General features: G+C 43.1%; 1 protein-coding gene across 1 annotated transcript in view; it reads right to left on the bottom strand.

The window, feature by feature from the left end:
* Positions 1-13666, bottom strand: part of HAUS6 (HAUS augmin like complex subunit 6) — a 41477-nt gene extending 27811 nt beyond the window's left edge. Inside the window, exons 1-7 of the mRNA XM_084776347.1 lie at positions 13142-13666; positions 9366-9461; positions 6351-6429; positions 4534-4666; positions 3188-3332; positions 1518-1583; positions 995-1043 (exon numbers count right to left, since the gene is read on the bottom strand). Coding sequence (XP_084632473.1) covers positions 995-1043; positions 1518-1583; positions 3188-3332; positions 4534-4666; positions 6351-6429; positions 9366-9461; positions 13142-13269 — 696 coding nt within the window. The 5' untranslated portion in view covers positions 13270-13666. The remainder of the gene's footprint in view (positions 1-994; positions 1044-1517; positions 1584-3187; positions 3333-4533; positions 4667-6350; positions 6430-9365; positions 9462-13141) is intronic.
* Between the last annotated feature and the right edge of the window lie 470 nt (positions 13667-14136).

The raw sequence follows: 14136 nt of genomic DNA, 5'->3' as shown, positions 1-14136 counted from the left end.
ATGAAAACAAATACTAGATGTGGCATTCCATGCCTTTAAGGCCAGCACTCAGGAAGCAGAAGCAGACAGATCTCTCTGTGTTCCAGGCAGTCGGGTCTACACAGTGAGTTCCAAGACATCCAAGACTATGTATCCTGACCCTGTCTCAAAAAACTAAAACAAACATATAAAAATCCAAAAAACAAGACAAATGAAGGATTTTGTCAGGAAAAAAAAAACTCACAAAAGCAAGTATGAAACAGTCATGGGCTGGAGAGATGGCTCAGAGGTTAAGAACACTGGCTGTTCTTCCAAAGGTACTCCTGAGTTCAATTCCCAGCAACCACTTGGTGGCTCATAACCATCTATACATGAGATCTGGTGTCCTCTTCTGGTGTGCAGGCATACATGCCCCAGAATATTGAATATAAATAAATAAATAAATAAGTAAATAAGAAAGAAAGAAAGAAAGAAAGAAAGAAACAGCCACACCCTTCCTTCTAGAGTGAAGGTGAAATGAGTATGAACATTATGGACTTAGCTTCCCTCAAAAGCAATGGAGTATTTTTTAAATAATTTTTTTTCTATTTTGTTTTTTAACACTGTGATTATCTTATGAGTCATCGCTTCTGCTCTTTCCTTTGTTGTTTAAAGTAACATTTTGCCCTCAGGTTCATTACAGAAAAGCTAGAAAATACAAAAAACAAACAAACAAACAAAACAAAACAAAATCTTTCCATCAATGCCCTGTCAATGTATTGTTATCACCCATGTGTGGCTATGTATATATGTAAATTAATTTTTAAACAAAACTAAAGTTGTTACATATGTTCTTTGATGCTGCTTCATACTTTGAATTATTACACTGTCAGGTTTCTGAAATATACTGATTTAGAAAATTGCTATCAATACCCTTAATTAACTGATTGATTAACATCCTAATTAATTAATAATTAATTAATTGTGAGATGTGCACAATAAACAGACCCTCTGCTATTAAAAGAAAGTGTCTTACCTTTTGAATTTTCTCTTGTATATTACTCTGGTAATCATAGGGCTCCATTCTAAGAAATAATTAGACAATTGAATTAGTCATTAAAAAATTCACATGGTAATTTTACATCCAAGAAAACAATTGGTCTGCAAATCTACAAACACGCATTTCAGTTAGAAAATAATAACACTCAAGCTGTCAACTGGGTGGGGTGGCACAGGCCTTTAATCCTAATGCTCAAGGCACAGGCAGGCAGAGCTCTATCACTTCAAGCTTAGCATGACCTATACCAAGTCCCGGACCAGCCAGGGCTACATACATAGTGAGACCCTGTCTCAAAAACAAACAAGCAAAGAACTCAAACTCAAAGCAATAATAATTTTTTAGAACTTTATTAAAAGTGAGAAAAAAAACATGTTCTAGTCCTAGCATCAACTAAATAATGACATATTTATCTACTTCTACTTTTAGTAGTCTCATCACTTGTAAAATTCAAGATCTAACCTTTGTGTAAGGTAAATACCAGCTCCAAAATGTCACTTGCCTTTTAATTTGGTTTTGCAGGCCCATGCATTCTGATCTCAAACTTTGTACTTGCTTAATAGACAGACTATAGGGGGGAAAAAAACAGAAAAGAACGTTTCCATTATAAGTAACTGGTATGGCCCATTTGTTTATTTTCTCTTTTCTTATCCTTACTATAATGTTTTAATACTAAAAAATGAAAGGGGCACTCGGGAGGCAGAGGCAGGCGGATCACTGTGAGTGTGAGGCCAGCCTGGTCTACAAAGCGAATCCAGGACAGCCAAGATAACATAGAGAAAACCTGCTGGGGGCGGGGGGAGCGGCAGAAATGAAAAGGACTGGCAGATGCTTCAATGGGGTAAAACACTCACTGCCAAGCCCGAGTTCAATACCCATAACCATATAGCAAGTGAGCATCAACTTCCCATAGTGCTCTGACTTCCACTGGCACAATGAGGAGAGCACATACACAATGCAGGTGTATTCCCACATGTACAGACACAACCTGTTCCTCCACAGTCTTGACTGTCTCCTTTCTTACTGTGACAGCAGTGCACACAGACAAAACCCAAAAAGATATGTTGACTAGATAAACACACATATAAAATACTATTACCAGACAGTGCCACATGCCTCTAATCGAACCCTTAGGATATAGAAACAAGAGGAACCTAAGTTCAAGGCTGCCCTGAAAAGGAAGTTCTGGTTTCTTTTAAAATTCAGTTATGTTATGTAAACAGGTTTTGTTTTAATCCCAAGTGTGGGACATGGAGATGCTTTTAGTTTGTTTACAGCTGATAACAGCATCTTGCTGCTCAGAGAAGGGTGTGGTCTTTGTCAACTGCAGTTAATTTAACTCTGAGGACTCTGGGAGGAAAAATATCAAAGCCCAGAGAGAGAGGAAGGATGCTTTGAGGAGATGGACAGAGAAAGAAGAAAACTGCTGCTTTTGCTGGATATCCTGACAACTGAGACTGGAATTTTCCCACAGAACCCAACGACCCTAACAAGCCAAAACTAAGAGGTTTACATCCCTGTCCCTTCTAACCTTCTTTCTCTCTTACCCAGGGTTAGGGGGTTGGAAAGAAGGCAGAGACATTAAGGAACCCTCAAATAAAAAATAGTTTAAATAGATATAAAATATCTACTCAAACTATGAAATAAACATTAAATATAAAAATTGCAAAATGAATATCCAGACAAAATAATTCAAAATAGAATCAGCACAATTAGAATTCAAAACTATAACTCCAGAGCCAGAGAGATGGTTAAGCAGTTAAGAGCACCTGCTGCCCTTCACAGACTCTGAATTCCCAGCACCCATGTGGTGCCTCACAACTGACTGTAACTCCTCTTCCAAGAGAATCAACATCCTCTTCTGATCAATGTGGGCACCAGGTACATGTGGTGCACAGACATATGTGCAGACAAAGACCCATACACATAAAATAAAAAATAGGATAAAATTGTATATAATTAAAATACAGTATTAATTGCCAAGAATTTATAGTAGGCAGAGATTATTTTTGGACTTATTTAATATTAGTGAGGTTTATTAAGAAAGAAAACAATTTTCTAACTTTAAGATATTACTTACTCATGGGTGGATACAAGTGATGGGAGAACAATTTAATTGGAATTGGAATAAATTAATTAATAAAGAAAAAAAAGAAAAAAGATATTACTTACTGTGCATTTTCCTGGTATTTTTGGGTAACATAATGTTCTCTTTGCAAAATTTGTAAGAATTTGTCACGAGCTACATGGCATCTGGCAATGCACTTGTGCATATCTTGTGGCTTTGCATTAAATGTTTCTGCAAAATGTAGAGAATCTATATGGAAGACAAAACCACAGAAAACTTCACCATGAGCTTGTTTTTCTAGTAAGACAGAGGGAAAAAAAGAAAAAGAAAAAGGTGTGCCATTTTCCAAGCAACTCTTCACTTTATTACTGATGACCAATGAAGAAAATCCATATAAACATATCAGATGTTAGATTCTTATCTATAAATCCTACTGTAACCACAAATCAACAATAATCAACAATATTCTCTCCGCCCAGCCGGGGTCTCCACATTGCACTTAAAACAACATCCCCACATCCTGGCATGCTGCACAGAGACTTCACGATGTCTAACTGCTTGAAGGAAAATAGTTCACTGAATTCAGAAGTCACCTAGATATTGGAAATCTCAGTTGTATGCTGGTTAAATAAATAAATTATGATATTTATTCAGTATAATAGAAAGCAGTTCTTTATATGTTTGTTTGTTTCTTTGCTTCTCTGTACAGAACTGGCTGTTCTGAACTCGTTTTGTAGACCAGGCTGGCCTTGAACTCACAGAGATCAACCTGCCTCTGCTGGGATTAAAAGCATCTGCCACTATGCCCACCTATAAAAAACAGTTCTAAAAAGAAACAAAGTCTATGAACTGATAGCCAATTACTCCATGTGAAAAAATGATCCAAAACCAGGGCTACAGTCTCACTTATGAGCATTGGTCATTTTTTTAATTTGGTTTAGGTAGTATTTTTGAGACAGTCTCACTGTGAGCCCAAGCTATCCTGGAGTTTACACCATCTTGCAGGCTGACTCGCCTCCCAAGAGTTAGAATGAAAAGCATGCATCACCACACCAGCCTTGGTCTCCTACAGAACCATCAAGGAGGTCTACACTCACTATGAAGCCCAAGTTGGCTCTCAACTGGAGGTCCCCCTGCCTCAGCCTTCTAGGTCTTAAATTATAGGTATGTAACATCATTCCTGGATCTATTTATTGTTTGAATGTGTGTGTCTTGTAAACAATAGGGCTGAAGAGAAGGCTCGGTGGGTAAGAGCACTAAATGCTCTTTCAGAGGACCCGACTTCAATTTCTAGAACCCAGGTAGTAGCTCACAACTGTCTGTAACTCCAAGATCTGACACCCTCACAGACATACAACCAGGCAAAACACCAAGGCACACAAAATTTAAAGTTTTTTTAAAATCATGAACAATAACCATTTAAGAAAACAAAGCAAATAAGTAAACTTACTGTTAGATTTTTTTTTAATATAGTTGATTGCAACATATCTCGCCAAATGATACATCAGATGAATAAACTTAGGTCCCCCAGGAGAAAGAAACAGCGAGCTAACAACCTGAGGAAAACTGCTTCCGCATTCAGCCTAGGAGAAAAGACAAATGATTCAGCCAACAGAATCTGTCACATCTTTAATCATTTATTTTATTATTTTACTTGTATGGGTGCTTTGCCTGCATCTATGTCTGTGTTCTAGATGCATGTACTGACAGCTATGGCCAGAAAGGGCATCAGCTCCCCTAGAACTGGAGCTTACTGGAATTGGCGCTTGTGAGGGGCCATGTACGTGGGTGCTGGAATCAAACCTGGGTCCTCTGAAGATTACCCAGTACTCTAAACCACTGAGCCATCTCTCTAGCCCCATCACTCTAGTTGTTGTAAGGTGCGTGATAATCCTGCAGTAAGGACCACACATGAGCTGCTCACTGTAGGGCAGTAAACCACATCCCCCCTTCACAGTACAGTAGCTTGGCAAGATCAGATTTCAATAGAGGAATGGGAAATAGAAACTGTAAAGCTAGGTTGAGTGCTACACACTTATAATCCCAGTGCTAGAGAGAGAAATAAAGCTGTTCCGGGCTGTGGATGGTGGCATAGGTTTTTAAGTTGAGCACTCTGGCAGAGGCAGGTAGAGTGATCTCTGAGCTCAAGACCAGCTTGTCTATGTATCAGTCTCAGGCCAGCCAGAGCTACATAGTGAAACCGGTCTTTTTAAGATTTCACACTGGGAGCTGGGAAGACAGCTCAATAGATAAAGTACTCATCACATAAGCATTAGGACAGAGTTAAAATTCCCAGAATCCAAAGGGAAGACAGACAGACATAGCAGCTGCCTATACCCCAGCACTCTGGGAGGCAGCAACAAGATTTCTGGTGGCAAGCTGGCTAGCTAGATAAGCAGTAACAGGCAGGATCCAAGTTCAGCAGGAGACCAGCTTTGGATAGGCAGTGCTGGTGCCACGTGAGTTTGAAGCCAACCTGGTCTATAGATCGAGTTCCAGGACAGCCAGGACTACACAGAGAAACCCGGCCTCGAAAGAGAGAAGGGGAGAGGGGGAAAGGGAGGGAGGATACAGGGGAAGAGGGGGGAAGGGAGATAGACGGGTAGAGGGGAAGATGACAGGAGAGGGGGAGAGAGGGAGAGAGAGGGAGAGAGGGAGAGGAGGAGGGGAGAAGGGGAGAAGGAGAGAGGGAGAGAAGGAGGCAGAGAGGGGGAAAGAGGGAGAGGAGGAAGGAGAGGAGGAGGGAGAGGAGGAGGGAAAGAGAGAGGGAGAAGGGAAAGACGGGAACAGAGGGGGAGAAGGGGGTGGGGGAGGGAGAGAGAGAAGGGGGAGGAAATTAGTAGAATCAAATTAGACAGCCAAAATCAACTTCTGGCCTAGACACACGCACACGCACGCGCACACGCGCACACACACACACACACACACACACACACAGGATTAATGTAGTTGAGTAGTTTGTTGTTCTTGGTTTGGTTTGGTTAGATGGTGCTGTTAGGGTGCTGCTGCTGGAACATGAGGCTTGCACGTGCTAGACCACAGACTTTCCACTGACCTACACCCTCAGCATTAAGGGCTACTGTTGTTATTGTTGTGTTTATTTTTGTAAGACAGTCTCATTATGTTACCCTGACTGGCCTGGAACTCACTATGAAGAGCAGGTTTGCCTTAAATTTGTGTGGATCCTCCTGCCTAGGCCCTCAGATTACAGGCACGCCTGGGCCTTCTCCAAGTCTCCATCTTCTATTTTACAAAGGAAATACTCACAGAAATCTCTTTTAACCATTCGCAGCAATGTTTCCGGAATTCCACGTCATGTTTTTGGTCAAATAGAGGCCAGCAATCTCTTAAAAACATAAGAGCAGTAGACTAATGAACACTTCTGTCTTAGTTCAGATAGTTCAGAGTTTATCGCTGTGAAGAGACACAATGACCAAGGCAACTCCTCTGAAGGAGCACACTGAATTGGGGCTGGCTTACAGTTCCAGAGAGTCGGCCCACTTCTCTCATGGCGGGAAGCATGGCAGCGCCCAGGCACTCATGGGGCTGGAGGAGCCAAGAACTCTACTTCTCGATCTAAAGGCAGCAGAAGGGGACTGCATGTGTCACACTAGGTATAGCTTGAGTATTTAAGACCTCAAAGCCCCGCCTCCACAGTGACACACCTCCTCTAACAAAGCCACACCACCTAACAGTGCCACTCCCTATGGCCAAGCATTCAAACATGAATCTATGGGGATCATATCTATTCAAGCCACCACACCTTCCAAAATACAAACTCAGCAAAATTTGAAAGCATTAAATTTATTCCCCACAGTATAAATATTAAAGCAAAACAAATTAAACTACTGTTCCTAGACTCAGCTAAAAACATCAATCTGTGAGAAGATAGTTATTTTTCATTGGTCAATATTTACAAGCTGAGTTCAGTTTATTACAAATAATTATATATTATAGAGATTTACCAGAAAATAAGGTAGTCTTGGTGCAAGCCTTTAATCCTGAGGAAGCAGAGGCATGTAGATCTCTATGATTCCTTTCTTTCTTTCTTTTCTTTCCTTTTCTTTTTCTTTTTGGTTTTTCGAGACAGGGTTTCTCCATGTAACTCACAGAGATCCACCTGCCTCTGCCTTCCAAGTGCTGGGATTAAAGGTGTGCACCACCACCGCCTGGGTATGATTTCAAAATCTATATAGAATATCAGGCCAGCCAGGAATAATAGTGAGACTCTACCTATAAAAAATAAAATAAAGGCCCCATCACTGATCCGCCGCCAAGGACTCAGCTGCCTTCCCCTTGACTTCCCTCGCTCCATCCCCGCTGCAAGCCTTCTCCCACATACACCTTCTGCAGGCCATTTCCACTGAGGAAAAGAACTGTATCCTATGTCCACTAACCAGAACCTCCCCGCTAGCCGGGTGTGGTTGTGCACGCCATTAATCCCAGCACTCAGGAGGCAGAGGCAGGCAGATCACTGTGAGTTTGAGGCCAGCCTGGTCTAGGACAGCCAAGACTACACAGAGAAACTCTGTTTCAAAACAAAACAAAAAAAAACAGGATTCAACAAAGAGTAGGAAGACCCTCACTACTGTCCAAGGAATCACTGATGATTATGATAAGAAACTAGTGAAGGTGTTTAAGAAGAAATCTGCCGTCAAGTGTGGTAGCCCTATGCCTTTAATCCCAGCTCTCAGGAGGCAGAGGCAGGTGGACAGCTGTGAGTTCGAGGCCACCCTGGTCTACAAAGCAAGTCCAGGATAGCCAAGGCTACCCTGAGAAACCCTGTCTCAAAAAACCAAAGCCAAAGAAAAAAAGGGGGGAAGAGAAAAAAAAAAAAGAATTGTGCCTGCACTGGTGCTGTAACGGAGCATCCAGAACATGGGGAAGTAACTCCGCTCCAGGTGACCAGCGCAAGAGCATACGCCAGTACCTGACAGGGACGGGACGGGCTAAGGACGTCCAGCTCAAGGTTCATGGGTTTTAAGTGCTTGTGGTTCTGAAGCTTAAGTGAGGATTTCCTTGCAACGAGTGGACTTTCTCTTCTGTCCCTTGTCACAAGTTTAAAAACCTCACAGCTTGTCTAATGTAACCATTTGGGGTCCACTTTTAACCTGGACTAGTGTAACTCCTTCATGCAATAAACTGAAAAGAGCCAAACTGAAATGAGCCATGCTGTCTAGTCTGCAAGTCCCCCGTTTAAACAGGCCAAGCAGTCAGCCCTGGCAGTGTCCAGCCTGAAACAAAGCAGTAACAATGTTTCACCCGAGCCCAGAAGCTCCTCAGACGTCCCTCTAGAGAGCCCCTGCCCTAGGAGCATGCCACCACTTGAACAGCCCAGGTAAACCAGAGGATGAGTAACAGCACACCAGCTATGTCACTAGAGGGAGTCTCCTGCAGTAACAAAGAGCCCCCCGGCGTCCGACCAGGTAGGAAGGTTTCAGAAAGGGCCACCTTTCCAGAGGTCTTGAACATCTGCCAGATATATCTAGCTAAGGGATGCTGAAGAGTGAGGCCAGCCTGATATCAGTCTAAACTTATGACAAGGGAACAAATAACAAACTGATGCCATAAGTCATGTGACTAGCTGCAGAGGTTTCAACTTGGTAGCAGCAGCTGCCCAGCGCCATGTGAAGGAACAAACTGGTCTTCCAGTCTTAATGTTATGTAATGCATTTAAACCCTTATTTAAATAAAGTTTGTTTTCAGAAAAATAAAATAAAATAAAAAAGGAACTTTACAATTTACCTATTACTTTCTCAATAATCTTTTTTTGTCCAATTATTTATTGGGGCATGAATACCTATTTAAAGAACCAAGCTTTGACCCCATGTCACAGTGCACCTCTCTAATCCCTGGAGAAGGGAGGGAGAGGCAGGAGGATCTCTGAGAGTTCCAGGCCAATTAGGGCTACAGAGAGACCCTTTCTCTTAAAAGTACAATCAAGTTGTTTGTATTTTTTAAGATTTATTTATTAACTATGTATACAATGTTCTGCCTGCATATAACACCTATAGGCCAGAAGAGGGCCCCAGATCAGATTATAGACTATTGTGAGCCATCATGTGGCTTCTGGGAATTTAACTTGGGACTTTTGGAAAAGCAGACAGTGCTCTTAACCCCTAAACCCTAAGCCCTAAGTTGTTTGTACTTTTACAGCATGGATTTATATTCAATATATATATATATATGGTGGAATTCAGGCTTACATAGAGAAATAGACTATTTCAAATCCGAGAATGACTAAAAGAAAAAAAAAAAAAGAAAAGAAATACATTTTCTTACCTGAAAACTTCTTTGGCACGAGACTCATTCAGCGTTTGAAACAAAAAATAAGAAACTACATGAAAGGCATCACGGTTCAGTCTGTCAAACATGTTCCTAGTGGTAAGCAAAGATAAATGATTAATAAAAGTAAGTATACAGTATCATTAACTGCCTACATATTTCACTAAAATTGGTATTTTTCATTCCCTTCAAGAGATCAAGGCAAATTAATTTTTCTCATTCAGGTACATTTTATAATTAATTAAGAAAGGTATACAACCTGGGCGCAGTGGCACATACCTATGAACCAAGTGCTTGGAGAGGCAGAAGTAGCCGGATTCCCTGAGTTTGAGGAGAACCCGGTCTATACAAAGTTGAGCCCAGGATAGCCAAGGCTACACAGAGAAAACTTGTCTCAAAAAACAAAAACAAAAACAAAAATCAAACAAACAAACAAAAAGCTTTTGTTTTCCGATTCTGAAAATACAGATCCAAACAGAAAACTAGCCTTTGCTTTATTGTTATGAACCACTGGAAACAGAAAACGAAAACCTAATTAAGCAGCAGAGACTATACCCTCAGATGGGATGAAGATGGTACCAGTCAACATTTACTGAGTAGCAGTAACAAAAGCTAACTTTTTTTTTGAAAACTTGGAATTTGTTGGGCATTATTTTAGGCATTTTACAGGTAGCAATTTATCCCAAATTCTTCTAAGTAGTATATTATTTTCTTATGTGTTTTAATAATTTGATTGTCCTTATATATACAAAACTTCAATATAGAAGCCAAAAAAACTGCCCCCTCCCAAAACATCCCAGGTCGGACACTGTATTCAACCCTTTTCCCCTTCCCACTGCCAGTTTACAGACATGGCTAGCTATACAGCTCTCCTTCCCAAATAGTCCACCCCAACAAAGCTGTAAGACTTCCCAAACGCAGACTTTGAGCCAAATATCATGGACTGAGACAACTGCTCAGCTCAGTATGTTCACATTTATAAGAAAAGTTGCACATGCCCACACAAACGACACACTCATAGAAAGACTTGGGGTGAGCTCCTTGTGCACTGTGTAAAGGTTGTCTTTGTATTATTCAAATGCTGATTTCTGTACGGGGCGGGGCAGAGATCGGAGTGCAGGCTGGACTTTGGTATTGCTACTTTTATGAAGCATCACCTGTCTCAATGCTTTGTAAACATTCTTCTCTATCGCCTTCTGACTGGTTTAATAAAGAACTGATGGCCTATAGCTAGGCAGGAGAGGAAAGGCTCAACTTCCGACAAAGATAGGAATTCTGGGAAAGAATCAGGACCATATTCACAAGCCAGACACAGAGGAAGTCAGAGGTACTGGGCCATGTGGCAAAATAAACATGAACTAGTATAGACAGGGTTAATTAAGTTATACCAGCTAGTTGGGAACTAGCCTAAACTATAAGGCCTAAGCTTTCATAAATAATAAAGACTCCATGTTATTACTGGGCGCTGGTGAGTCAAGACAGTCCAGCGATACTGGAGACCTGCGTTCTATTCCCAAACTCAGGTTAAATCACCTAACTGAACATCATGAAGTTGTCCTTTGACCTCCACACACTTGCTGTGGCACATACATGCTAACACACATCCACACATAAACAATAAGACAAAAACTAAGAAACAGGACTAACTAGGAGTGGTGGGACATAATACTTCTACCACATCTGACACTTGGAGGTGGAAACAGGATTAGGAGTTTAAAATGTCATCCCTGGCCACATGAGTTTTAGATCAGCTTGGGAAATGAACTCCCCCTCCCCCACACCCCACCTCCAAAAAGGGAAGGGAGGGAGGAAAGGAAGGCACAGGAGGGAGGGAAAAACAGGTGCCTAGGTGCATTATCACAGAACATCTGAAATTATATTGCCAAAAATCAGTCAGGAATAATGGCACGCCCCTGCAATGCCAGCACTGAGGAAGCCACGGCAAGAGGATCATCACCAGCACATGGCCACCCTTGTGGAATAAGACACTGTCCTGTCTCAAGAAACAAACCAAAACAAGCTGGTCATAGTGGCTCATGCCTTTAGTGCCAGTACCTGGGAGGCCGATGAATCTCTGTGTGTTTGAGGCCGGCCTGGTCTACACAGTGAGTTCTAAGACAGCCAGAGCTATATAGTGAGACCCTGTCTTGAAAAAACCAAAAATAGAAAGAAACAAAACAAAACAAAACAATTAAGTAGACGGGGGCAACAGGAAAAACCTGACGTATCCCAAATTATTCTTGCCCTTTCCAGGAACATAATAGAAACTGCCTCCAGGCCTGTTTCTAGAAACTTCAATTGCAACACCCTATTAGGGCAGCATAACTCAATGCGAGGGTCCTGAAAGATGGAACAACAGTAAACATCTCTGAACATGCACATCCCAAAGCTAACTCAAGTATGTACTAGCCATGGTGGTATGTCTGTCATCTCAGCATTGACAAAACAGAGGCAGGAGGATCACTGTAAATTCTAGGCCAGCCTAATCTATAAATGAGTGCCGGGAAGCTGGGCAGTGGTGGCACACACCTTTAATCCCAGCACGCAGGGAGGCAGAGGCAGGAAGACTGAGAGGAGTTCGAGGCCAGCCTGGTCTACAAAGCAAGTCCAGGACAGTCAAGGCTACACAGAGAAACCCTGTCTTGGAAAGAAAACAACAACAACAAAAACAACAACAAAAAACAGAAAAGCACATCTGCCGGGCATGGTGGTGTCTACCTCTAATGCCAGCACAGAGAGGCAGGCAAATCTCAGCATCATCCATCTCAAAAGACAAAACCACACACACACATATCCCTTAGTATGCAAATTTACTGTCATCCTTAACAGTAAAATTATATGTATACTATGGAATCACGCAAAAAAAAACTTTCAAGACCAGCCTGGTCTACAAAAAGAGTTCCAGGATAGCCAGAGCTGTCAAACAGAGAAACTTTGTTTTGCACAAACAAAACAAACAAGCTGGGTGGTGGTGCTGCACACCTTCAGGCCCAGAACTCAGGAGGCAGAGTCTTGGTCGGATCTTGGTGAGGCGTTCAAGGCCAGCCTAGTCTACAGAGTGAGTTTCAGGACAGCTAGGGCTACACAGAGAAACCCTATCTCGAAAAACAAGCAACAACAAAAAACAAGCTGGCTGTGCTGGTGCACGCCTTTAATCCCAGCACCAGGGAGGCAGAGGCAGGCGGTTCTCTGTGAGTTCTCATTATAGATGGTTGGGAGCCACCATGTGGTTGCTGGGAACTGAACTCATGACCTCTGGAAGAGCAATCAATGCTCTTAACCACTGAGCCATCTCTCCAGCCCATGGGACCATTTTTTTTTTTTAATTTTTTTATTCTAAAGCGGTAAAGGGTGTGGAACCGGAAGCCTGGATGTAGAGGAGACACATATAAAGTATTTTGTCTTGTGGTCACAACCATAATAGAAGTGGCAAAAAAAAAAAAAAAAAAAAAGAAAGAAAATCTATCGTTTTTTTTATTTTCATTTTAATACATCATTATATTTTTGCTAGCTGTAACATTATAACATGTTTTGGTTTGGATCCAAAGTTTAAACCCATAGTTAACAACTTACAAGGCGTTTGCACATATAGTTCCCTGACGCCTCCCACCAGCTGCAAATCACAAAGCTAAGTACAGGACACTCCTCTTATAAAGCGCACCCCGCACGCCCTTCACTGGTGACTAACAGTCCCCGCCACAGGCTGGCAGCCGCTAGGTTTTGCCGCCAGTAACTGGCCACCCGGGACCGCGCAGCCACGGGGGTCTCCTTACTCTCCAAGGTGCGCGTGCGACACCATCTTCCCGCCGACGGTGGTGCGGGAGCTCGGGTCCAAACCCAGCGCCTGAAGGTACATCCAGAGATGCTTCTTCTCGAAGGCGGAGTCCCGGGACGAGCCCATCCTTTCGGTAGGCAAGGCGACGGAGGAAAGGGAAGGCCCAGACGCCGGTGAGGACCGCTGGACCCTCCCCTCCTACAGGCAGCCCGGCGCGCGTGACGGCAACCCCTCCGCTGCAGCCGCCCGCAGCCTCCCCGCCGAGACACGTCCCACCACAAAAGGCCGAACCCGCAGGAGAAGCCAAGCCGGTGACTGCTGTCTTGACGGCAAACCGAGACTCCCGCGCTTGCGGAAGAGCACAACGCGCCGGCGCCGCGGGACTTCCGGGACTGGTCTCACTAAGAGGACTCCCGCCATGCAATGCGCCCTTATCTCCGGGCATCTAAAGTATCTCGGAGAAACTACAAGACCCACAGAGCATTGTGTGGCCAGCGACGTCCTCCAGGGTCCGGTAACCGGCTTTTTCCAGAGACCGTGGAGGGCCTAGGTTCCGGAATCTTTTTTTTTTTTGGTTTTCCGAGACAGGGTTTCTCTGTGTAGCCTTGACTGTTCTGGATTCACTCTGTAGACCAGGCTGGCCTTGAACTCACAGCGATCCACCTGCCTCTGCCTCCCAAGTGCTGGGATTAAAGGCGTGCGCCACCACGCCCGGCAGGTTCCGGAATCTTAAAGCGCATTCCTTTAATCCCAGCATTTGGGAGGCGAAGGCGGGTAGATCTTTGTGAGTTCGAGGCCGACTGGTCTACAAGTGAGTCCAGGACAGCCAAGGCTACACAGAGAAACCCTGTCACGAAAAACCAAACCAAACAAACAAACAAACAAACAAAAATAGTTTCTAGCTCTGGGTGTGGTGGGGCTCGCCTTTAATCCCAGCAACTCGGGAGGCAAGGGCAGGCAGATCGAGGCTACACAGGGAAACTCTGGGTTTTT

Source organism: Acomys minous (assembly GCF_964271855.1).
Source record: "Acomys minous genome assembly, chromosome: 1".
NCBI lineage: Eukaryota > Metazoa > Chordata > Mammalia > Rodentia > Muridae > Acomys > Acomys minous.
This window is presented reverse-complemented; position numbering and strand designations above follow the sequence as displayed.